The sequence below is a fragment of the Megalops cyprinoides genome, chromosome 18 (genome assembly GCF_013368585.1).
Source record: "Megalops cyprinoides isolate fMegCyp1 chromosome 18, fMegCyp1.pri, whole genome shotgun sequence".
Taxonomy (NCBI): Eukaryota; Metazoa; Chordata; class Actinopteri; order Elopiformes; family Megalopidae; genus Megalops; species Megalops cyprinoides.
The window spans coordinates 3,357,655-3,385,196 of record NC_050600.1 but is presented as its reverse complement, the minus strand read 5'-3'; the positions used below and the strand labels follow the sequence as shown (position 1 = coordinate 3,385,196).

Genomic DNA, 27,542 nt, shown 5'->3' with positions numbered 1-27,542 from the left:
TCATTTAATACAAAAATAAAATAATAAAAAAAAAAAACATTTAATGCTCACATCTATATGTAAAGTCTCATTTTCTCATTTCAAAACATAAATCATTTCACCTCATTCAACTGAATGCTCATTTTGAAACTCTCTCACTACTCACCACCTCTGCCTATTCAAACCAAATGTGGAAATCCTATAAGCGGTAAAAAAAGCTGCTCTTTCACAAAAATTGATTATTCAAAGTAGTGCTAATGATTTTGTGGGAGTGGGAAAGATACGGGGATCCTCCATGTGTCTACCATGCAATTCCACACACAAGTGCTGCTGAATATTTCATGATGTCTACCACGGCCTGATGTAAGCATGCGAGTCAATTCATCAATAAATAAGACACACTTTGCACAATGGAAGTGGCAACAGTTATACACCAACAAGTTGCGGACGAACTCCGCTCCCCACGCTGTCATCTGAGATCACCCCCAGGGTTTCCATAACACAGAGAGGGGGGGGAAGAAAAGAGATCTTAGCTGAGTTTTCAGCATTGCCCATGGCAGCAAGCCAAACCTTCAGTGCACTTTGTTTTCGAGTGGCTGTGAGTCTTTTCTGGCAATATAAACTGTTCTTGAAGCTGGCTGTTCTAGAACATGAGCAAAAAACATAGTTGTGATGTGTGTAGTATGACTCAACAATCAAAACAAAGGGCAAAGCTTTAAGTCAAAGATGTTGAAGTTGTTGAAGATATGATAAAAGTGTGCTAGAAATTTATTCTTCTCCAGCATCTGTAATTAGCCAATTTGTCTTGGCCTCTTACTACTGAGGAGTTCAGTTCATGTTCTTTTGGTATTTCCTACATCACTGAGGCGTCACGCTGTTTTCGTGTGATCAAAAATCAAATTAAAAATTAATATCATTACGTGTGAAGTGAAACAGGAACCATTTTGACTAGTCACCGTTATTTGGGAAATGGATACATCTGAGAAACCAAAAGACGCTGCGGGAAGTTTTTGAACTTCGGATAAGGCCTGGTGACTCAGAGAATCAGTGCGAAATTTTCCAGAACATTCCCTTTGATTCTGAACATTTGTTAATACATGCACATGGTTAATACATCACTCATCTGCAAACCTGAGTGGCAAGAGGACATAAGAACATAAGAACATAAGAACATATGATGATGAGAACAGGCCATTCGGCCCAACTAAGCTCGCCATTTCTTAATTAAAGAGTATCCAAAACTGCATCAAGTCTAGACTTGAACACAGCAAGGGTCTCTGCCTCAACTACATGCTAAGGCCACCATTTTAATCTTAACACAACTGCTTCTTTCAATACACAAAGAGGGACAAATTACCACTACTGGGTACTCCCAAACTTGGCGCTCTAAACCTGGCTTTCTCCCATTTCACACAGCTAAATAAATGCTGTAGATGCTCAGCCTTTTGGCTCAAAATGGCTGCCGTACATCACCCAGGTAGGAGTTGCATATGTTGGATGTGTGACATCACTGGATATTGCTGTGTACAAGCATAGGCCTGGTAACAGTCTCCACAGATCTCCTTAAGGGTTGTGACAATGACAGTCGCATTACAATATTGTCATTTAGCAGATGCTCTTATCCAGCGCAGCTTACTTTAATCAATTTATACAGCTGGACCTTGACTCTTAGGTTAAGTACCTTGCCCTAGGGTACAACAGCCGTGACCCTGCAGGGAATCGAACCACAACCACAAACCCTGCTCCTTATTCATACACCGCACTGCTGCCTGTGACGATCATTATCATTATCATTACTATCATTGTTCTCAGCAGTACTGCGCTCCCTGCTGATGGCTAACGCACCCTGTGGCGCTCTCCATCGGCGCCCCCGCAGGCGGAACGAGGCGGGTACTCACAGCGTTGAGGCCGCACAGCTGGTAGCAGGCCATGGTGACGATGACGGTGATGACCTGCCAGCGCACGGCGCGGTTTCGGAGCAGCTCGGCCACGGTCACGACGCGCAGGTTGTTCTGAGCGCGGCTCTCCATGTGGACCTCCTCCAGCTCCTTCGTCACGTCCTTCTTCCCCAGGAAGGCCTGGAACGCTGGGGACACCGCACTGTGTCACACATACGCAGTGTCATACGCACTGCGTCACACACACGCACATACACACACACTATGTCACACACACACTGCATCTCTGTCTCTCACACACACACACATGCACACATACAGACAGACACACACACACACGCGCACACACACACACACGAAGACACACACACACACACACCCACTCACGCACACATGCACACACACACACACACACACGCACACACACACTCACGCACACACACACTCACGCACACACACACTCACGCACACATGCACACACACATGCACACACACACATATGCAGACACACACACACACACTGCATCACATATAGTACTGTGTCATACACACACTGCGTCACACACACGCACGTGTCACACACACTGCATCTCTCTCTCACACACACACACACACACACCCACACACACACACACACTGCGTCACACACGCTCCACCACATCTAGCACAATACAATACTGCACAGTACATCAGTCAGCTTGAAGCACTTTATCTGTGAGATAAAGCTCCAGCAAATGCGTCATTTGCAGTAAATACAGAGTTCAGTAATGATGTGCATTCTGTACTTATTAATTCCTCAAAGCCAAGCATGGCGGTGCATGGTGGTTAGATATAGATGAATAGGCCACTAATTTAATGTCGTTAGAGTTGTGCTGGGGATAAGGAGGGAAGGCTCCAAATCTGTAACACAGCAATCAGAAAGTTTTACTTAATATGTCCAACAGTTCATAGGCCAGAGAGCGACAGCATAGATAACAACTAACATGTTATAACATGAAATAGTCTTTGATACAAATAAAAAAGGGCTGGTGCTTTCTCTCTGCCAGCTGCAGTAGGAGCTGTTTCAAGTTGCACTTTGTATGTGCATAAGTGTGCATGGGTGTGCATGTATGCATGCATTTCTGCATGTGTGTGTTCGCATAAATGGTGCAAGTTCATTTGTGTGTGGCCATGTATATGTGTGCGTGTGTGCCCATATATTCTTGCGTGTGGGTGTGCATGTCTCTGGCTGTGAAGTGCCATTGTGGGATGTTGCCTGTTGACAGAGGATCTGGATCCAGTCACAAAGACCAACTTGAAGGCTGCTAGTTAGCAGGCACTTCTAAAGCACACAAGCTCAACCGTGGAACATGAAAGACGCTCTGAGGGATGTGCACGGTGCGTACCATCGCTGGGCAGCTTAGAACTGCACACTGTAACGAGGGCGGATACAAAGATGAAATATTGCAGAGAAGCAACACTGGTTCCCCGCAATTTAACCATGAAATATCAAACTATCTCTATGCCAGGGCAAAACAAATAATACACTTAAGATCAACTGATTCCACGTCTGAAACCGCAGTAGATAGGAAGAAATATAATAAGAAACATAACTCAGAACTTCTCTGATCGCCAGTGATTTACTGTATTCACAGCACACACTTCACAGCCACCTGACCTGACTTTTTAAACTTCTTTGTACTTGCTGCCATGACTTCTGTTTGAGGCAATTAAAAAGTATTAAAAATTAAAACCACCCTTTTGTCATCACTTTTATGCCCATATTGCCTGTGATTGAGTTCTTGACTCCCTGCTGTTTTAGTCTGTGGAGTTACATCTGATGCCCAAAGCATTAAAACCAGCCAACAGATCGCTGCATTAATTACTGAGAAATTTGCATATGTATATGGGATTATGCCTTTCTCCTGCAGAATGTTTAAGAGATTAAAGATGCTTTAATCTGGAGGCACACTGTGTCTTGGGCAGGGGGTGGGGTGGGGAGGGTGACACCACTAGATATTGCTGCCTACATGTGAAGGGCTGGTAATGAATTTGGGAACAGCAGAGATATATACACAGTGACAGTCTCTGCGGAACTCCTTTATTATTGCTCACAAGTTTCAGGAAGTGGTACATGCTGGGCGCAAGGCGGATGCCAATGATTACTGGCACACAAAGCTAACACCTTAAACAAAGTGCACTCACGCTCGGCTCTGATGTTTATCCAATGTGTACCAGCGGCACTGGAGAGAATCAAACAGTGGCTTTGACAAGAATAAGCCAGAGAGGGAGGAGAGAGAGGGACAGAAAGAGGTGGAGACGGACACTGCTAGAGAGAGAGGGAGAGAGAGAGAGAGAGAGGGGGAGAGAAAGGTGGAGGGAGAGAGAGAGAGAGAGAGAGAGAGAGAGAGAGAGAGAGAGAAAGGTGGAGGGAGTGAGAGAGAGAAAGAGAGAGAGGGAGGTGGAGGGAGAGAGAGATACATACAGACAAGTCAGAAAAGGATATTTGGAGAAACAAGAAGAAGGAGAGAGAAAGGGAGGGAATAGAGAGCAAGAGAGAGGACAGACAAAGGGATGGAGAGAGACAAGGCTAGAGAGAGGGAGGGAGACAGAGAGAGAGGGAGAGACAAGACATGTCAGAGAGGGAGGATGAGAGGTCCAGGGTGTGCTCAGTGAAGGCTGCAGACAGCAGGAGTCTGAAGGAAACACTGAAGCAGAAAAATGGCCTGGCTCTGTCAGCCAGGGGTCCTGCTGCAGGAAAGGGTGACGGTGGCGCAGAGAGAGATAGAGAGAGAGAGCGGAGGTAGGCGCATATATCTCTGCTCAGTCCCCCTATTCTCCCACCCGTCCACCACCACCACTGTCCCAGAGCAAGAGCCGCGTTTAAAACTCATTCAGACAGCAGCCCTCACTTCACTGCAGCACCCCCCTGCCCAGGGGCAATGAAACATTTACCCGATTCCTTGAGCTCCGCAGCATATAAAATGTCAGAATCTAAATTTAAGTCAAAAGCGTCTTGGGAAAAATTAACTCCAGAACCCAAATGCACAAAGGTCTCGGTTTTGTACACACACACACACACACACACACACACACAAAATATGAACACTCTTTCAGCCTGAAGGAACCCCTCTCAGAACAGATATCACAACCAAAACTTGGAAAATTGCTCACTGGTAGTCTTACTGATGCTAGATATTCCTACATACTCGTCACCAGTGACGTGGTACACGGTGACAGCATGAGGTGAGGTAGTTATCAAACACTGAATGCTGACGGCACATGTCATCACTACCAGTTTCTTTTATTACCCACAGAGCTCGGGCCAATCATCCGAAACCCACACTCTGAGGAGGAATACACCTAAATATGCATGCGAGTTCCCTCCACCTCACAGCGTGCTTAAATATGTATACAAGCCTGTTTCCAGAAATATGCATGCGAGTTCAAAGCCGCAAAGTTTCTTTCAAGTGAGCGTGGCTTGTTTGTTTTTCATTTGCAACGCATCTCTGATGATCTCCACGCCCCTCGAGGTCCCGGAGCCGCGCTCGGTGGAAGGAGGTCGGAGACTGCGCCGGGCGGGGCCACCCGACCCGGCGCTCGCAGCTGAAACCGAAGCCGCCCGCGGACGCCACGGCCGCCGTGCGGTAATTAAGCCGATCTCCCCTGCGACCGCAGCGTCGGTTTACAAACCGCGGTCGATCACGTAAGAGCACGCACGGGCAGAGGATCCACAGCAGCAGATTCCTCTCTGATGGGGAGGAAGGGAAATGCCCAAATCAAACAGGAATCAGGCACTCAAATCAATAGGTGCTGAGGGATTTCACCAAGGCTCATCGATCAAGACGGTCACATCGAGGGGCCAGATTAATTAAAAAACTAGATGGTCATTATGTCAGTAATCCATGCAATACATTTCTATGTTATTCATTAGTTTTGTTCTAATGAATGACTCTATTCCCTAGAGTTATTACAAATTTTCCCTTGCATTCAATGACAATAGTTGCACATCTATTATTCTATTATGCTGGAAGTCACTCTGGATAAGAGCATCTGCTGAATGGTTGTAGTGTAATTGTAATGTAATGTAACATTAATTTATGACATGGTCACAGGTATACACACATTTGTGATAGGTCAGCGAGTTATATTTAAACTGATGAGCAGCTATTGCTATTAAATGTAAGAAAAAACCTCTAATGACTAATATTTCTTAATATTAAAGGTATATATATGTATGTATGTCATCCATCCAGTTTCCAATGTGTAACTAGGCAACCTGAGATCAATGAAGTCATTGCTGATGTGTCACTAATTGTCTGTATATACAGGTGTGCTCACAGGACCTAATGGTTGAAATGTCATCACTGCTCACAGGGAAAATCAAATAAATTATGTGGGAGCGTGTGTGGGTATTCTATTTCTGACTGTGCATTATTCCGTTTATGCCGAGCACCTCTTTGGAACCAGAAAAAGACACACATTGTCACTCGTGGGTTGGGAATATATGTGCATCCTTGGCCTCTTCTTCCATTCATCTTCTCGTAAAGATAGGTGATTACACCTGAACTGGGTCTGACAGTTAAAAAAGGGATCTGACAGCCAGTTACAACAAGAGGCACTCTGAGAGCCGAATCCTTCACTGCAGTGACGAGCATGGTGGGGCTTCACAAAGCAATGAGTCCTTGTACTACCACTTTAACAAACCGCTTCATTAATGATTGACCAATCAGAGCCAGTAAGAACAACCGGCTGTCAAGAACAAAGGGACCGGCACAGAGGAAATCAACACGTCATTAGCGAAGCAATTACTCAGCTCAGATGGCTACAGTGAGGCTTAGGGCCTCTCGAAGGCTTGCTCCCTCGTCGCCATTTCAAAGACGAGGAAGAGCCGACGTGCTGGCGGACGTCAAGGTGACGAGCTAGAAAGAATGAGGCCTTATTAATAACGCATTACGTTCGTAGTGCTGCTTTGAAAGTCTGCTTTGACCTTGCTCTGACCTTTAAAACAAGGCAAAATGACAGGTGCATGAGATGGAAAACCGCTTTCTTCCCAGAATGCCACAGTCTTGGTCCTGGAAAGCCAGATTTCCTTCAGAGAGATTGAACCGTGGTTCAGGAGGCCAAGAGTGTCTGCATGGCTACTTAAACCTGGTTCTGGAGGACGACAATGTCTGCACAGCTAGTCAACCTTGGTCTAAGAGGGCCACAATGTCTGCTACTCAACCTTCGTCCTCGAAGGCCAGAATGTCTGAAGGGAGATTAAATCCTGGTCCTGCGAGGCTGCAGTGTCTTCATAGCTGCTCAACCCTTATTTGCACATCGGGAATTGTAGATCAGCACAGAAACAGCATCAGGTACCTCTTGGTTAACGAAAATATAGTACTTAACCAAACAATATTAACCCAAACTAATCTTTCACAGCCTTTTTCATGCCTGATAGGAGGATAAGTGGAATGCCATGTGTCTGACGCACATAAACGTAGGATAAAGGTAACATGGAGTCCAGATATTTCAAGGAAAATCTCAGCCTTGTACCACAGACAAACTCAAGGCAGCCATCTCTGCGTGAAACCATGTGCTACAGCTCTGGCTGTGGTTAATGCGATGGAAAGGCAGTGCCGGTGTAATGAGTCGGCGAGCTTTAGGATCCAGGCCTGCAGATGGCGTTTCCTCCAGGCGTCAGTGTGAAAGCCGAGGCCGCTGGCACAGGTGCGTGACAGAGATCCTGGCCCGAGCTCCAGGCTTCGAGGAAACAGCCTAACTCAGATTTCTGGAACAGGCTACAGAGCTCTGCTAGAAACTTCTGTAGCATTTGATCAAATGCTGTGAGAGGGGGAAAAAAAAACAAAAAAAAACAAACAAACAGGAAAAAAAAAAAACCAACAGCATCCTTTTTTGATTTGACAGTGCTCTCCATTGTGCTCCTCTCAACCTCATTCTGTCAGAAAGCCTTTCTTCCCCTGTTCTGAAGCACAGAAACATTGGCAAAGTTCAATCAATCCCCCCCCCCCCCCCCCACACACACACACATACACACACCCCCACACCCCCACTGCAAACATGGACACAGGATGTTCTTGCTCCTCTTGTTCCGACCTAGCTGAGCCTTTGGGGATTACCATCGATGAAGTGTGATGTTCTTCAAACGCTACAGGGCTAAAAGTACAACATCTACCCTTTCTCTGCTTAACCTATAAAACAGCATGAACATAAATGGCAATAGTCACATAGAATGTCTGGAGTCATCAGGATGGCAGAATAATATGCTACAACTCAAAAAAGGGGAAATAATTTGATAATGTCTGTAAAATAAGAATCAACTCAATAACTGTGCTTTGCATGCTTTGGAAAAATGAATGAAAATGACTTCATAAAGGTAACAAATGAACATCTTTGACTTGATAAAGACCAGTGAGGGTGAAAGATTAGTCTAAGTTGGTTATGCTGTTCATTTTACTAAACATGTTATGCTTTGAGACAACAAAAGGAATTTAATGCCATTGTGCTCTAAATATACCCCCATGAACAAGTTACCACCCACAGTATGTGCAGCATGTTAAACTAAGAAATTATAAAAAATATTTCTTCCCCTCATAAATTTAAATTGTGCTGGGTGTTTCCTAGACATGCAAGTTTTACTGCATTTTGTATTGCTATATTGCTTTGCTTTAGGCATTTTGATCTTTAGGCCTTTTTTCTGTATTTTTCTGTATTTCTGTACTGAGTGTAACTGGGGTGGACAGCCACAAATAGAAATACTTGAGCATGACAAATATGCATAAGAATTGGGAAAAAAGGTCTGTACATATTGCATACTAGGGTTTTCTGAAAGCAGTAACCTCTGTACTTGTGCAGGAGCACTGGGGATAGCGAGTGCTATCCCCACACGCACACATGTTTTTCACACTACAAATCCCACAGTGCTCCAGTGTGAAGCAAACCCAGCACAACAGAAGAAGAGGTGTCTGTCTGCCACCACCACTTAAGCGGCTCACGGGCAACTGTCAACTCACATAGTGCCTAAGGGTGGAGAAACAAAGAAACCCTGCTGACAAACCGAACCTACCCCTACCCCCAGCAATCAAGCCAATTTGTTCATCTGCTGTGGGCTTCCAGTCATTGTCAGCTGGTAACGTGACTGGGAACGGGCCCGGGAACGAATGACTCAGCTGAATCGGCCAGAAGGCCGTAGCATGTGTGTACTTCTATGTGACAATGACCGCACACACGCTTGTCAGTGTGAGAGTACATACACATGCTCGTATGCATACATGTGCTTGTCTGTGTGAGAATGCATACCCGTGCTTGTCTGTGTGAGAATGCATACCTGTGCTTGTCTGTATGAGAGTGCATACACACATGCTTGTCTGTGTGTGCGCACGTGTGTGTGGGGTACCTTTCTCGGCCCGGGCCTCGTCCCGGCGCTCCATCAGCAGGTAGCGGGGGCTCTCTGGCAGGAAGGGCAGCACACAGAGCTGTAGCAGGGCCGGGACCGCCAGGAAGGCGAACAGGAAGTTCCACCTGGACTCCTGAAACCCCCCCCCCCCCCCACACCCCACCCCAGGAGAACAAGAGTCAGTCACTACTCATTACAAACGACATGAGACAGGGCAACACCTGCGGGGAGAAAGCGCGTGAGCAGACAGTACAACAGCGAAGCCTTCCGTCATGCAACCTCCAATAGTTTTTGTGTTGCTCTTCCCGGAGTAATTTCTCCCTCCATTTAAGAGCCCGGGCCCTGATGCATCATTCATTACTCTAACGGCCTGTCCCTCTAATGCGTCTCTTGACCCCGTTCTCCGCCGAGGAAGGAATCAGAATTGGAGGAACAACTTTTTAAAGGTTGAGCCCGAAGAAACATTTCAGGAGATCAAGTTGGCTGCTTTCCCAGTGCAGCCCGCGAGTTTTAGAGAGCCGGAACGCGTCTTAAATATTCATGCTATTCGGTTTCGGGTTTTCGAGGCAGAGGGGCACGCACCGCCAAGGAGGGCACGGCGCGTCGATTGGGGTCATCCAAACTTCTGCTCTTCTCCCAGCATGAGACATTTTTGGATCGATTTGCAAAAAAGTCATAAACCTAAAGGGACAGTCCAGTGAGCCCTGTGACAGCAGGATTCAGCACACTGGACCAGAACTGCAGCGTCAGAGCAACGTTCGGATCAGTACTCCTAAACGAGGGAGGCAGGGTTTCAACCCTGCTACATCTGCCTGAAAGTCGCTTAAAAGAGACAGGGGTTCAGCAACAATGGGCCAACTTGACAGTGAGGAACAGCACAACAGAAAGTGAGAATACAGAAAGAGTCAAACAGCTGCTGTAGGAAGTTTGCATCAAACTAAACTAAATCTGTCTCAGGACTCAAAGAATCCCAGCACTGGAGGAAATAAATTCATTCTAACTATAATATACTACATTGTAATTGCTTTGTGTCTACACTATTAGAGGGCTCTACTGACACATTGTGCAATTAATCATTATATGGCAGTATGTGTTCTTTTTTCGCTGTTTTGCTGTCCTTAATTTAAAACCTCTCTGCTTACAGCTCTATTGCCTGAAACCAGGCCAGTGCAGCCTTATAAGCCTAGTACTGGTGTCATTTGCTTAATAAATCAATTGTACATTGTGTGTTTTTTTTTTTACTGAAATGCCCGCAGTGGAGCCATCTACTAGGGCTAAGTCTGGGTAATAATCTACATTTGTATTCAAGTCTATATAGGAGGTGACAAAAACCACAACCAAACCATCATCATCATCATCATCAATATAATCAATCAAGCAATCAAACAATCAATCCATTAAAAATGTCACCGTCCTAATTCTTCATAATCCTTAGGGACTAATTCCTTAATTTGACATTAGATTTAAAATGGCCTTAGTTACAGAATAGATCAGCACTAATGTTGTTGTTTTCTTGTGGGAAAACAGTTCTGTGTGCAAGCACAAAGCAAAGCCTGTCCTTTTCACACAGAGAGAATAGCGTGTGAACTCCAAATTCAGTGAACCAGGCTGTAGACATCACTCAATACATCATACACTGTCTGAAATAAAATCAATGCTTTCATTGCAACCTCTAGCTACAGATCTGGATCAATCAGCCACTGAGGGGCAAAATGCAGAAGGATTAAAAAAAGAAAATTGAACACCAACATTTGATTTGATATTATCTGATGGATTTTGAATTAATGTCTAATACGCACTGCGTTTCACAGTTAGGCTCTGATCCAGGTGCAAATCATACGTTTGGGTGAGGACGCTCTTACTAAGCAGTGTAGCAGCAGGGATATCCAGGCAAAACAAAAGCCGTCCCAATCATTTCTCTGTGCTTTTGTCATGCAATTTATGAATATTAACACAACAGCTGAGCAAATCACATCCCATTTGCCTACAAATCCTGATGTAAACATGTATATCTGCCCCATTTATATCTCTGTACAGGCCATGTGCTTGCTAACCTGTCAACACAAGGCTTCACCGTGCAAATGAAAACATTCCTTACGAAAGTATACAATCCCAAACATGTCATGTTGTATGAACAGGCAAGGATGGATGTGGAGCCCTTAACTGCAGGGCTCAAGGTTCAATAAAAAAACATATCCTCTTTTTCTAGGTGATTATCTCCTGTCAGTCACGTTCTTTGAAGTCTGTGTTGACATCTCTCCATATCTGTTTCAGGGATGCCCACAGTTGTGTTGTGGCTCTGTAGCTGCACTGACAGGGCCCAGGGGGAAACAGACTGGTTCTCTATTTTAAGCTTAAGTCTTACACATGAGACATGTCAAAGCAGAACAAATCCAATTGTCTTCCACAAAAAACAAAAACAAAGAAAAAATAATAATAAAAACAGACTGAATGTGAACATAGTCAATTGCAAATTCAATCAAAGAGTACGCATACAAGAACCTAAAATGAGCCATAGAATTCCCTGGAGAGTTTCTCACCTCAATTTTCAAATTTTATTTCAGAGATAAAAAAAATAAAACAACAAAAGCATGATAATTATGCTGTCAGCCATATTAAACATACCTGAAGTGGAATGTGTACAGATACTGTGAGGAATAAATTTCACACAGACACACACACATACACACACCATATAATTGTATCTCTCCCTCTCACACAGCCACACAGCCACACACACACACCATATAAATGTATCTCTCCCTCTCACACTCTCACACAGACACAGACACACACACACACCATATAATTGTATCTCTCCCTCTCACACAGCCACATACACACACACACACCATATAAATGTATCTCTCCCTCTCACACTCTCACTCTCACACAGACACACAGATACACAGAGACAGACAGGATAATCCCTGGATAACAAAAAAGACTCTTGTAAAATAAAACACCTTAGTTAACCAATAACAGTCTTATCAAAAGCAACAGAAAGTAGAATCCTAGAAAACAGAACCTTTCGATAAATTTCTGACAGCAGCTGCTTGGATGTGTTTTGCCCAGCAGAAAGCAGCAGACAGGTAATAAACGTGAGGATTTTTAGATAAAACACACAGCACACATTCCCTTGATCTGAGGGGAGACGGTATATCACACTGTACACCACTGAGCGGAGATTATACCTCCAACAAAATACACTTCCAGACAACGGAAATGTCCTACTGACGGGGACCCAAAGTGACAGGGCAAATTTCACAGTAGTTTCCCAGACAATTCAGAAATGTAAAATTCAAAACTACTCCCTGTGTTGACTTACGGACAATACTGGGAAGCAGAAAAAATGGAAATAGATGGAGAAGTAAAGAGACCCTTGTGAGAAACTACAATTTACCTTTATCCCCTCTATTTGTCTGTGCAATGATTCTGACTTCATGACTTCAATCTGAAATAGTCTATTAGTGACACATGGAGGCTTTCGGTCCCAGTAATACAGAACCTATCACTTCAGAATAAGGCGTCAAAGCGAAGAAAATATACAATCAAAGTTAAGTTTGTGGACATTTCTGCTTTCCAACTGATGGACTTAAAGAAAACACAGTATCGCAGCTCACATGTTCAGACCATCTGTCTTCAACACGATATCACACATTCATATCACATCTGCTCAGTGCGACATCAGAACAGATCATGTCTGCTCGGCATGTTGACACACATTCAGACGATATCTGTTCACTTATTTAATTCTTGCATTTTTCCTCTTTTTTCACCCGTAACTTTTTAGCTCACTACAACATCCTCTGCTAGTGTGTAGGCTCCCTGGGTTTTAGAAGATTCAATCCTCTAACACACATGAAAACTGCACATCCCACAGTGCACCAAGAGAAAAAACCGTGGACAGAGGACAGGTTCTTCCTCCGGACACCATCTGAGTGACTTGTAGGCACCTGAGAGCCACCGGGTGCTGAGAGAGTTGAGAGATAGCCCCCATCATCCCCCTTCCACCAATGGGCAGAATACAACAAAACAGGGTTCCTCTGCTGCAGAAATCCTGTCATTGTCAAAGAAAGACACAGATCAGACTCGAATCCAGGGCCGTAGGAGTACTCAGGAGCCTTTGATGGTGACGTCACAGGTGTCTACGCCATCACCATGATCTTCCTCTCCTTCCTCTGTGACATCACAGAGCTGTCCCACAGTGTGCCTGAAGGCCTTCGGTCTCCTGATCCCGCAACAGTCGCCTTTATTAAGCGTACCGGCGATTCAATATGCGCGCTTATTCCACAATATAATGACAGATCCACAACGTATGGTGGCTGTCTAAGACCTACGGTAATCCCTGCATAACAGTGTGAGCCTTTCCTCATTAGGCAACTTGTGCAAAGACCATACAGCATGAAACAAGAAGGCTTTGTCACTGGTTCCTACTCCTGCACAACAGGAAGATTTACTTAAGAGAAGCAGGTTTGCCTGACTGTGTCTTTTATAGGAAAACAAAGGAGGAGACAGGAGAAGTATCCTTCAGAAGCAGCATACAGCTGTGTCTTTTATACTTATAGTTTATACTTGGATTTCTTGTATTACTTGTTTTTTATGTGTAGCATTGCAATGCTTTCTGGATTCTGTGATCTAGTGACTATGAAGTGTGTATGTACATGGCTTCCCTTAGGTTATAGGCTGTCTAATCAGGTTGCACAAGTTAATTTGTGGTAGGGCTGAATAGTATTATGCTCACGCTCACTGGGCTGGGAGTGTTGTTAGCCTGGTCTGACACTGTTGATCATTTAAGTTGAATGGACACACTTCTGTTACGCTTGTGCTGGAATTCGCTCCGGGTGAGAGCATCTAAATGAATGCTAAATGACTGCATTGTCATATAATGTAATGTAGAATGAGAGCAGGAAATGGGGGAAGCATCCAGCAGAAGCTGGGATCAGGCAGCAGCATGAGACTGTGTCTTTTATAGAAAGAGAGGAGGAGACGGGAGAAGCGCCCCGCAGAAGCAGTGGTGCATGCAGCGGCATGCGACACCGCAGCTCCGTCGCAGGCCACAGAGGGGCTCGGCGTCAGTGGACCGGCGCAGCGGTGAGTCAGCGACTCACAGGAGATTGATGATTCACTCTGAGGCATTTTGGGAAAGGATGCTACGCCCCCTTAGCGGGGAACGTGCCGCACCTCATCTCATTTAATCCTGGAGGGGGAGGGGGACAGGGAGGGGGGGGGCGTCTTATCTGCTTCTCTGGAACCAGAGATGTCAGAACTTTCCTTCAGTCCTCTGTAGCCGAGACAGTCTACTTCTTCTGTACTTGTTGCTTACATGTAAGTCTCTCTAATTGCTGTAATATTTAAAACATATATATTTTTAAAATGACAGTGATTACAATCAACAATTGTCCCTAACTTTGTGGTAAGAAAGTAGCATTTGCTGGTCAATCACTCATCATTCTTCACAGAAATCAACTTAATGGCAAAAAATGCTTTTGATGAAGAAAAGTAACAGTGGCATTTAACTGCTGGCCAAAGCTAGGGACACATGCTGATTGAATTTGGGCTTACATTGCATTTGAATTTGCCCACATATGCACATTTGCAATTGGCCAGTGGTGAAATGGGCCTCTGTGCTCAGGGACTGGTGCAATCTGTGTTGATGTCATCAGAGGGGTGTGCTGTAGGCACACACCTGCACTCAATACTCGGGTGGCTCATCTGGGTATTGCAGAAGGAAATCAATGGCTAAACCAGCACTGAAAACCTCCAGTGCTGAAGCACTTGAAGGCCAAAGCAGTCCATGGATAGGGTGACACGTATGTGGGGTAAAGGCTATTATTTGTCTTTTCTGTGGATGCTCTCATCCAGGCCACAGGACAGCACCCACATGTGGAACCCTCATTGCGGCCTGCAGTGTTCACTGCAGTGAAACCTCTACTGGTACAGCTGCGGCAAAGTGCCTCTGTGGCAGCATTCCGGGTGGGCCTCGAACCTACAACCTTCCGGTGATTCGTTGTGCAGCGCCTTTAACCTACCCTTCAATCTCTCTCACCTGACCGCGGCCCATATGGCTGTGTAATAACCGTGAGCCGGTTCCCTCCGGGGCCCCTGACGCTGCCCGTGGGGCCAAGATTCTGACGCCACGGCCTCCCACTCGGAGGAACAGAGCCAGCTGGAGGACGAGACCGGACCGTGCGTCAGCTCGCTACCTGCTCTGACCGCAGGTTACTCCCACCCTGCTGAATCGCGGACATAACGGGACACGGTTCGCAAGTGTCGGTGCGGCCTGCTTCCGGATCGTGTTTTTAAAGGGTTTTTTGTTTTTAATGTTTGGGGTGGGAGGTGGTTTTATTTTAATACAACAAAGGAAGAGATGAACAGGAAGGGGAGGACATTGGCTGGAAAAGGGAAAGCGTGCAAATCCGAGCCTGATTTTACCGTCTTACAGCACCCCAAGCACTGAGACCTGCCAGTCAGCTGCTTCTCATGTCTTCCTGCAAGGCAAACACTTACCCTTTTCATTCCCCTGACGTGAACCCCCCCCCCCCCCCCCCCCCTTATCAAAAATGTAAAGTAGGTGCAATTTTACTAATACAGATTGAAATGTGCGTGGGTATGATGTACACGATGTTCATTGGCTTGTTCTTACACTGAGCAATATCCATGCAAAAGGCATATTCATTTCAGCGTGTGTCATATGTTCTTGCTCTGCTCAAATCTCATTTGGTTCTTGAATTTGATATTGTGCCAATTCACTCACTGCAAGTGTCAATATTAAGGACATTAGCTGAATTACATGATGATGATGAGGCCAAGAGTGATGAAGACGATAAGGCATAATGCATAATTGATACTGGATAATGATCGTGTACAGATACAGCCAGCCAGATATCAGTTCTATCAATTTGTTCTAGCGTATATAGTCCTGTTATTAAATTATTTCCTCAAGAGACTAATAACCATGTTTTGGAATCACAGACTGCACACTCGGCCGATCCCATAAATCTCACAATGACAGCCTGTGCACACAGAGAAGCGCTGAGCCCGAGACGAATGCAATCCTCTGATGCAATCGCGCGCAGCCAGCTTTCACACCAGTCTATTGTGGCTATTTTTCACATTACAGGTGACACAGCACACTGCGGTGGAGTGGGCTCTCATTGGAGGACGGGTACTGCTCTGCTAACATCATTCGTGCAAGTGAAAGGTGCTGAACTGCTGACAGGAACCCTGGCAGACATATCGACTAAATGACACAGTCAAACGCCTTGCTGACTGAGCCACTCGGGACTCCGAAGGAGTCCTTTCAGTAAGTGCACCTAAACAAGTTAAGTCTGCTTAAATGCTCACGAAATGCTTCAACAAACACTGACATTACAGCAGGGGTGTCCAAACCTCTCCTGGAGGGCCACTTGTCCTGCATGTTTTAGATCTCTCCCTGCTCCAACACAGCTGATTCAAATGATCAATGCGTTACGAACTCCTGAAGCTACTGAATAACAAACTGATCATTTGAATCAGCTGTGTTGGAGCAGGGAGAGATCTAAAACATGCAGGACAAGTGGCCCTCCAGGAGAGGTTTGGACACCCCTGCATTGCAGTGACCCAGCTTTTAAACCCTCTGAAATCATAAGAATACCAGCCTTTTTTTTTCAGCGTAGTGTGTGCCCACTCACAGATAAAATCAGAAGCGAAATACCCACTCATTTTCTTGCGCTTCCAAATGACAGACAGCCATAACAAACACATCTCTGCGTGAACCCTGAACTGCATTTGTGACCTCTGCTCTCTGCTGCTGCTCACCTGCTTTCTGCAGCTAAAAATACGCTCTACCTTGACATTAAGAAGTAATGACTCCTCATTACAGACAAAAACACCCTATCTGCATCTCTTTTTCACATTGCGTTAAGCTCACTCGCCAAGTCTGCCCTTCCTCAATAACCCCCCGTGGTACAGAAGCTGCTGGAATCAGCTGGAGTGGTGCCACTAAAGGTGGATACTGCCCAGGATGAGAGTACAGAGGTTTATAAAAAATAAAATAAAATAAAATAAAAACCCATGGAAAACAGCTGTCTGTCGTACCCCTGAGAATGGTCCTTCACACTCAAATGGTTCCAGGGGAAAAAAAGAACAAAAAATTGAATTAAGCACTCTGTGAATTAGCCCATATTCCAACCGGCACAGTAGACCCTGACGTCATCTGCATTAGCTAATCTTGTCATTTCAATGAGAGATCTCATCTGCACTAACCAAACAATCTCATCCGACCAAGTCAAAATTGCTTTTGTCAGCTAGTAGTCTGCTCTGTACAGACCCAACCCATTCCGCTCAAGAAGAGACATCATCCTTTACTAACCGATCACGGTCCTTCAACGGGACAACTTGTATGCATAGTTCTCATGCCTTCCACCAAGTCCCACGCCCACTGACTCCATGTGGGTGCAAAGGAGTGGATCACACTCCATGAAACAAAGGTGAGAATGCCCACAGATGCACGAACGGTAACGCACTGAAAAAGACAGACAAATCTAACTGAGGAGAATGGCTTCACACAAGCTCATTTTCATAGCTGCAATCGGCTCCAAACGCACAATTTCACATGTTGTCTAAAGTGCATTTCAAAAAAAATAAAAAGAATGAACTTAAGGTTCACTGCAGCAGTGTGCAGACTCCACGTCTCCACAGGCCAGAACCATTTCCTCCATGTCTGAGAACGATGCGTCTGAAGTCCGCTTGGCCTGGAGCCAAAACCCCTCCACAGGGCTGGGACTGAATTAACCCTGTGCTATTAGCAGTGAGCATGATGTCTGACTGGCTCTCAAGTGAGTACGACAGAATGGTTACTGAAACGCATCCATAAAACCCTGTTTTATGCTTCTGTGCCATAATCTATGTTTCTGGTGCTTATAAAAATTCCGCCATTTATTGTTTTACTGCACAAAACACACTTAAAAAAAGGCAGAGTGAGCAAAAAAAAAAAAAAATGGCATAGCAAAGAAGAAAAAAAGCAAGGAAAGGAAGCTGGAGACTGGCCGTGGCGTCATTTCTGCTGACTGTTTTCATTCAGTGAGCTGGTGAGGGGGAGCAGAGGATGATGTATTTGTTTAATCTGATGAGAGTGTGTTCCGCTTGCCCTGTGGCCAAATAAACACCTGGCCAATGACTCTGCTTCTGCATCTCACTGCATCCTGTCATTCCCGAGCTGCCAGGGAGAGCACGTCACAATACTGAATATTTATACTGTACATCACGCACATTTAAATGCTGAAATATTTATACTGTATTAATATCTTATGAATGCCCGGCTTAATACCGTATTAATTCATACTTTCTCTTCATGAAAAGATTTTCAGCCGGTGTTCCAGAATGTTCTTGAGGAAAGAGGATTCATGACCCGGCTTTACGAAAGGTTTGTAGAGACGCAGGGTCCAGAAACAAACCGGGACCTAATTACTAATACGTTAAACGCTGAGAGCAAACAGAGGTGTTTTCACTAGTGTTCATGGAATATGCTAAAGTGCGTTTTTTTTTAATTTGCACGTGGGTTTCAGTTTTGAATGAATCCCGTACTCTGTCTCACAGGGAGCAAATACCACCCTGCTTGCTGCAACTCGCCCTCCCTGAGCATCTCTGGCTGGGGAGACAGTGAGGTGACAGGTGGCTTTAATTCAAACACAACCCATCACGCTGTGCACAGAGCCTGTGTCTACAGAGAGCTCGAATATTACACCTTGGTAAACACTCAGCACCTCGCTAATAAACTGCAACTGTTCGGTCCGGCTTGGGATAAAGTAAACAAAGCAAAGAGAACAAACAAATTAAAAAACATGCACTATATACGGACTTTTGCAGTGGGATGCTTTGCCAATACAAAGCTTTATTACTGCCGGTTGCTAATTACTGACGATGTACCTCAGCGCTACTGGACATGCGGATGTGAAACAGCTGACCGTCATCACAGCGGAACCTGCTGCTTGCAGGGACTCCGGGTGGGAGGCCACACCTATCACAACCATCATTCATTGATCTTGCAGGGTATTACTGTCTGACCGCAGAAAGCAGACAATAAATTACGACATTTGGGGACGTGAAGAGGGAGGTGATTAAAAAGAGAAGCTTAATTAGTTTAATGAGAGATGGGTGATATATTTGGGCATGGAGTCTGGATTTGCGATAATGTCACTAACTCCCATTAAATAGCCTGTGGTTCTTGAAGTTATTAAAATTATTTTCATCAATACCACATGGAGGTCTATTGAATATTGATATATCTGGCTAACTATCTCCATAATGGAGCACTCTGCCACATGTATTTATATTTTGATGTTTCCTTGACAGAAAGATGATCTCTCCTGTCTGTCTCTGCTGTTGCCAATCATTATCATTATATGAGCCATTTATACAGCTGGATATTTCCAGACGCAATTCAGGCAAAGTACTGTTCTCAGCAGTGATGCTGAGAACTAGTTTCGAACCAGTATCCTTCAGGCTAATGGGAGCTTTCCCTAATTTACCCGCATACACTAAAATATGCACTGATTTCGTGGCATGCGCCCACTCACAACCTCCATACTGGCTTACCAACTCACCTAAATGAAATACCTTTCCTAGTCTAAAACACCTGAACATTTTTAGAGTCTCCACGTTAGCGCATTCATTATTTGAAAGAATCTGAGTGTTAATTGGCTGAATGAGACAGTGATATACAAATATATGCCAGTCACCTTAGCGAGGGGCGACTGCCAATCAAATTAATCACACAGTGTGGCGTAGTGGTAAGGAGCAGGGCTTAACTGAAAATTGCCTCAGTAAATAGCCGGCTACATAATGGGATAACATGTGAGAATTGTAACCTATGCAAGTCCCTCTGAGCATCTCCTAAGCAACTAAATGTAATTTATGAAAGGCCAGAAATGACACCGTCTCAATATCTACACAGTGGCAGAGAAGTCACTCCAGCCGAAGTCTAACTTCACTTCTTCCTTTGTGCAGACTTAAGTCATGGGATTCAGGTACTAAATTTTAGAGGCTTTTTGGAGTTTGATTCCCTAAAAGGTCCCCAAAGCGAACATGGCAGACATATCAGAATCAGACTCCCACCACCCTCTCTCCTCTTTCTCTGTGTTAAATCCCGTTAGCCACTGGGATGTAACTCCAAGACCTGGCACCTGCGAAAGTGACAGTTACAGTGACATGACAAGTGTTTGACACTTTCTGCCCTCTCCGATTGGCCAGCAGCCGAGTAAGAGATTAGGATGTGTGTCAGGAAGAGAAACAGAGGCCACTGCCATGGAAACGACTGTCACAGCTCCGGAGGGTAAACGGGCGTACAGTGACCTTTCTATCACTCTCATCATTTCTTATCCAGGACAGTAGGGCAATCCCACAATGCACCTGTGAGCCCTTAACTTTCAGCCCGCATTGGCCCCTTGCAGACAGAAGGTGACCGCCACAAAGCGAGAGCCTGACAAGGCAGAGGCAACTGATGCACTTTAATGAAACACCTTAATCGTTGTGGACAAGCTCCAAGGTCCCATAACGAACAGCCCATCAGCCATGACCATAACGGCAATTAGATTAGCAGCAATGTCAATTAGGCAGACCTGCAGATACACTGAGATCAGCTCCCACCTGGAAACAAGCTGAGAGTTTCACTTCAGAAGGCATTTTTCCTATTTACGGATCGACGCTTGCAATTACTGTCTGGGTTGGGTGTAGGGAAATAAGGTTGAGAACTGGGAGGTTACGGGTTTCAATCCAGGATGAGGTGCTCGTGTTGTATATGGGAGTATATATGGGTTGTATCTGAGGAAAACAGATAAGACTGTGAGGCATGGTAGAGCAGAAGTGGAAGTCTTCAGTGCTGTAGCCAAACAGCTCAGAACCACAGCCAATGACATTTACATTTACACATCTCATTTTCACATTTCTGGGAAAGAACAATAATGAAATGAATACACTGACTGCTGTAGTCTCCTGATTGGCTTTTAGCTGGTGGGGGGGGGGGAGAGCTGGAATGAGTGAATTTCAGCCGCTGCAGATTTCTGTAAAGCGGATGGAGCTCTGAAGGGGCCAGGTTTTACCACAGAGTCAGGGGAGTCACGAGGCCGTGTAGCATCACAGACAGGAGGAGGAGAGCGGCACTATGTCCTCTCACCCTCCTGGAGCTGCTCTCAGAGGTAGAGCACCACACACACTAATCTACTTCAGTAAGCACACACATTCACACACACACACACACACACACTAATCTACTTCAGTAAGCACACACATTCACACACACATACACACTAATCTACCTCAGCATGCATACTAATCTACTTCAGCATGGACACACATATATAAATGAATCTACCTCAACAAACACACACACAATCTAATCTACCTGACTGTGTGCGTGCACACACATACACACACACACACATACACACACACACACACACACACACACACACACACACACACAGATCATTATTCTACTACAAGACAGCCAACACTTTCTACTGTATCTCAGAGAGACCACATACATGCACCCATACACCCACACACACAGATCATTAATCTACTTCAGCACAGCCAACACTTCCCACAACAGCTTGGAGAGCCCACACGGATACACACACACAAACTCACATAACACACACGCACACAAACTCACTCAACACATGCACACACACCATACACACACGTGTATGAGTGAGTATATGTGTGTCTTTGCATACATGCTCACTCATACACACAAGTACACCACACTCACACATATATGTATGCATGCACACACACAAACAGATGCCAACAGGTATGCACGCACGCACGCACGCACGCACGCACTTGCCTAACACTTGTTAGCCAAGCTCAGGTCAGGTCAATCCTTCCCCACAGACAGGGCTACAGAGTGCTTTCCATTTTTGCGTTTTTTTTGTATTCTGTGACCTATTTCTACAGCAAGTGTGTTTAAAGCCGGCACGATTCAGGTGACTCATTTTACCTCTCTCAAGGCAGCTGATCCCTGCTCCACATTCCTGACCTTAAAATATGTAGTTCAATTTCAAAAGAATGCCTCCATCTGTGACCATGAATCTTTTTTTCCCCTCAAAAGAAATGAAAAATTAAAACACTTTATTCAAAAGGAGAGTCAAGCAACCAATCATTAAAAAAAACCGCTGGAGAAAAAAAAGGGAGCTGTTTTGTATTCAAAGGATCGGCGGAGTGCCTGTTTCAACCTTTTTCTGCTCTTGATCCGATGAGAGAGAATCCGTAAGCTCTCATTAAACAGTAAAAAACGAATTTCCTTAGCGCCCGCGGGTACGAGGCGAGATCGGAGGAGGGAACAATAAATCTGCCTTTTCAGACAGGTGATACGCAGATCGCTTCTCCTTTGGAATAAAAGCGTTTCACAGCCCCGCTTTCATTCAGACTCTCCGCTTTATGTTCCCTTATGGGAGACAAAGCCGAGCTGCCCGTGCTCAGACCGCACCTGAAGCACCACGGAAAGGCTGGAGAAGCAACCCAGGGAACACCAACGGGGCAAGGAGGAAAAGGGGAATACTGAGAGATGAAACCGCAGAGAGGAGAGGCAAAAGCTGACCCAGGAAGCCCTGGCTCTCTCACCTGCTGCCTGCCTCATTGTGTCCCCCTTCAAGCACTGTCATAACGCCCTCTAGGGGGCGATCTTGGGAGGCTGTCTGTATAAAACACCAACATCTTAGTGGCGTACCAATGTCTTTGCCAAGGTTGACAGACTGTCACATCAGTCCTATTTGTTTTGGAGATACTTTTTAACAATGTTATCCATTTATACAGCTGGATATTCACTGAGGCAATTGTGCATTAAATACCTTGCCCAAGGGTACAGCAGCAGCGCCTCCATGGGGAATCAAACCAGAAACCTTTCAGTTACAAGTCATGCTCCTTAGCCACTATGCTACACTGCCGCCCCATCCGTTCTGGGGAAGAGACGACCGTTTGCCTTTCCCCACGGCCGCCGATGGCGCACCAGCACAGCCCCCCTCCCGCCTGGTGCGAGTCCCACACCACCCAGCGTACCTGGAGCAGCTGCGTGATTACCCTGGGAGAGCCCCCGGGGCTCCCGCCTTGGGGGGCGATTTGCTGAGGGCTGGTAATGTAATGTAATGGTGGTGAGAGTGGAGGCTGGGGAATGAGGTTTTGGGTCAGGTCTTGTGGTGTCGGTCCACACAAAAATGAACAAATGGCATTTATAAGAGGCAAGCTCTTGCATTAACCGGGGTCAGGTACATTAATGGCTTTTTCAGCTACAGCCCATGTGTTCTAAATGAGCAGTGTGCCTCAATTATGAATCCTTCACGGTGTCTTTTGTTTACCTCCTGGTGTATTTGCAGGTGTGTCAGGCAATACATCAATGTCACCACCGTGGCATTTGAACCAAATGGCTTTAACTGGGGAATGCTGGTGAATTTCAGTTAGCACTAGTGATGTATAGGCAGCTTCTTTATCAGCTAGATCAAAAATACGGTCATGTCTAGCCGTATACAGTCATTTATATAAATTAGAGCTATTATTAATGAATTGAATCTAGCATTTGTGCTGAAGGGTGCAACACACAGGGAGGCATATGACTTGCTCAATACCAAAGACAAGGGCTGTAGTTTGTTGGGAGCACCAGCAAACAAGCCTTAAAGGTGAATATGCTGAGGATTTCCTCACTTACAGAGGTGGTGCTGAAAATTGATGCAATACAGTCTAGTCAATAAAAGGGAGGTACACTGATTTTCCCTGCAATTCTAAACCAGTCCAGCACTGATGCTGCTGTTTAAAATCAAGAATGGCCCCCTCTGGAACACTCCATGGGCAGTTCCTTTGATGTTCCATCAGAATCGACAGCCATCCCCATGGAGACGTGTGCATCGGTAATCGGTGCATCTTAGACATTCAGTGGGTCACGGTCAGGGTTAGTCTGCGCCTACTTTAGCTGTTCTGACTGCATGAGCGATTCCAGACTGTGAAGTCCAGACAAACACCAGATCCAGTAGTGTTGGTTTCAGCTTTCTCATTAGCGTTCTGAAGCCTGGAAAACCAGTGATTTCATGCATCCTTCTCAGCTACCAGCAGGACGTTTCCCCTCTCCAATTAAAGCAAGCAAAGCTCTGGCCAGTTCTGTCACTGCTGAGCGCTAAGCATTTTTGATAAATGTGATAATCTCGAGGCTATGTTATGTCCATTCAAAATTTGGAACGGCTAAACCTCCACCACTCAGAAACATTCTATCTCAAGTTGATTATTCACAGCTGGTACCTGAACACACAAAGACCTTTGGCGGCGTCCTAACGCATCATCAGACTGCGCCCATCTCGCTTCAGGCCCCACGCGTCTGTCTCCTGACCTACCTACTGGTAGTAATATCATCTACCAGCAGGGGCTGGGAGACAGACCTCAAACCCTCTCAGCCTCAGTGCTCTATGGATATGTTAAAAACAAGAGGCTCGTAATGAGAGCTGCTATCCTCACAGCTGCCACGCCCATCACTCACCACAACAGGTCTGATACAATGGTTCAGAGCTGAGCTGGTAACACAAAGGCTGCCAGTTCAATTCCGGTTCAGGGGCACTGCGGTTCTACCTTCGGGCACGGTCCTTAACCTCAGTTGCCTCCAGTGGATATCCAGTTGCATAAATGGATAATGCAGAAGTTGTAAGCTGCGCTCTGGATAAATACTAAGCAAACATAAGGCAAATGTAATGTAATGTTCCTCTCTTTAATCTGAGACTAATGCCAAACAACTACCCATCCCTTCAAACAAACCCCAACCCTAACCAAATCCCCCCCCACCCCCCCCCCCCCCCCCCACCCCCAACCTCGCCTATCACCCCAAATATTTATACATACAAAGCCCCTAGTGTCCATTTCAATTCAAATCACTGTCCATCAGAGGCAGCTTTGCCCTGTGGGAAAGACGGCCTTTCCCTGATGTTAACCGTGTCCCTCGGCACCCTCTAGAGAGGGAAAACTTTTTCACTGCAGTGTTTGACGCACTATTTGAACGCCACACTGTCAGTGATCTGCCCTTGAAAACGGCACCAAGGAAACAACTGCATTGAGGTGACGCGTTATCTCACACACACACACACACACACACACACACACACACACACACACAGTGTGTGCCCATGACCATTTTCTCCCCCTCTCATCAACACCACAGATGTGTGATTTGTGTCTGCAGCACATTAGGCGTATTATGGCTTTACCCTTTCTCTTTATTGCCACCATAATTATCAGGATTTAAAACCCCTACTCTGGACCAGGCAGGAAAACCTCCACCAGCATCCCCTTCACAAATCAAAAAACTCTTGTTTAAAAAGTGAGCCTATTTTCAAACGGTCACAGGCAGTTTGCAGGCTAAAATGCTCCTGTAATTAAAACACTTAAGCTGAAATTATTTCTGACTGCCAGACCTGACCCAGGCTTTTGACATGTTAATGACATGTTTCTGCATATGAAAACTGTGATTGAGAAACAATTCACATGTGATCACACCTGACCAGATCCTATCTGCTTCTCAGTCAAACACCCAGGCTCCACCCACCTCATTCTCACCTGGGGAGGGACACAGGGACACAGACACAGGGCACAGCTGTGACACCCATACAAAAACTAAATATATCTTAATAATATATTTAATATAATACAGAGACATGTATTCAGCTCAAGTGTATAACACAAATACATTTAAAATCTATTAATGCAAAGAAGAAATATATTGCAATATACCAACGCAGAAATAAGTCATATTTTCAATACACTGATTATACTTTTTTTTAAAGGACAGAGAGAATGAGGGGAAAGTTTGTGCAACCATTCTGTTGTGGCTATGCACCGCAAGGAAAGCCTCAGCTGGTAAAGAAGGCTTTGCCTTTTTAAGCTCACAGCAGTTAAATAGCCTTCGCACATCGACTCCTCATTACAGGACAAATAACTCCCATCTGCTGTCCTCCGGTAAACTAAAACTGCACGAGACACAATTAGACATGATTTGTGCTTTGTGCTTGAGTTTAGATGCTCTCCTTTTCACAGGTTCCCTCAAACACGTCAATTACACTTATTCACAATCTTTCACCATATTAACGAAGACAAAAATTGCTGGAAAATAACCCCTCATGACCCTGTCATGGAAAAGCGCAATAAAAATGCTGATTGAAGCTTTAATATCCTTAATGTTCCACCAACACATGGTCATGTGCACAATCTCAAAAGGCATTTACATGAAGGCGTTAAAACCATGAGGTACTTTAAAAAGCAAAAACAAAACCAACAAAAAAAGAAAACATATGACAAAAAGAACATTTAAAAGATGTTCTGAGACAGATTACATTTAAGAGAGATGTCTTTAGAGAGAGGACGCTTCAGAGATATCTTCCAAAAGAGAAAATTTCAGAGAGGTGTCTTTAAAAAGAGAATTCTTGAGATATCCTCAGAAAGAGCACGTTCCAGAGGGCAATGTTCTTTTTGTGCTGGATTATTCTGGTGAGAAGAGGTGGATAAAAACTTTGGTGCTCCCAGTGGAAGAGGGGGTGTACATGTGAAAAGTGAACACTGACCCCCCCCCCCCCCCCCCCCAAAAACCCCAGCACAGGAACAGATGCATGTTTAAAGTGCAAGGGACACCCCGTTAAACCCTCATCTCTCCTCTTCCCTCTCCCGTGTCTCCCGAGTAAGATTTCTGTACCGCTTCAGTTAAAATAGCTACCTTTGCTGTGGTTCTGGTTGAAATCAGAATCAAAGGGGTGACATGGGGGCAGTGCTGTAGTGTAGCAGCAGGGAGCAGGGCTTGTAACCAAAAGGTTGCTGGTTCGATTCCCCGCTGGGGCACTGCTGCTGTACCCTGGGGCAAGGCACTTAACCCAGAACTGCCTCAGTAAATATCCAGCTGTATAAATGGAGATCACGTTCCTATGGATAAGACTATAAAAAAATGACAATAATTTAAATGTAAATCCACGGACACGCATACTCCTACATGGCCATGACAGTGTACATTGTATAGCGTATCAAGTGATTACATGTCATGGAAATCGCTCCTGCGAGGGTCTAACAGATGCATATCAACATCCGTCACATCATGAAATCCCCACAAAAATCAGCATCACTGTCAGATTTCTGCAGTCACGCTGAGGAGGACTGCCGAAAACCAATGAAAAATTTAACAACACAGCGTTCCGGCAGTGGTGTCCAACATCAAGCAGCAAGAGCTGTGGAAAAATAACCATAAAGCAGTATCATAAGGCAGGCACCACAGTAAAGACACACATCAG

General features: G+C 45.2%; 1 protein-coding gene across 3 annotated transcripts in view; it reads right to left on the bottom strand.

Annotated features, from left to right (window-relative positions):
* Window positions 1-27,542, bottom strand: part of slc2a9l2 (solute carrier family 2 member 9, like 2) — a 141,224-nt gene that overhangs the window by 69,206 nt on the left and 44,476 nt on the right. For all 3 annotated transcript variants that reach the window (XM_036551263.1, XM_036551262.1, XM_036551264.1), the window contains exons 7-8: window positions 9,256-9,388; window positions 1,878-2,065 (exon numbers count right to left, since the gene is read on the bottom strand). In XM_036551263.1, coding sequence (XP_036407156.1) covers window positions 1,878-2,065; window positions 9,256-9,388 — 321 coding nt within the window. The remainder of the gene's footprint in view (window positions 1-1,877; window positions 2,066-9,255; window positions 9,389-27,542) is intronic.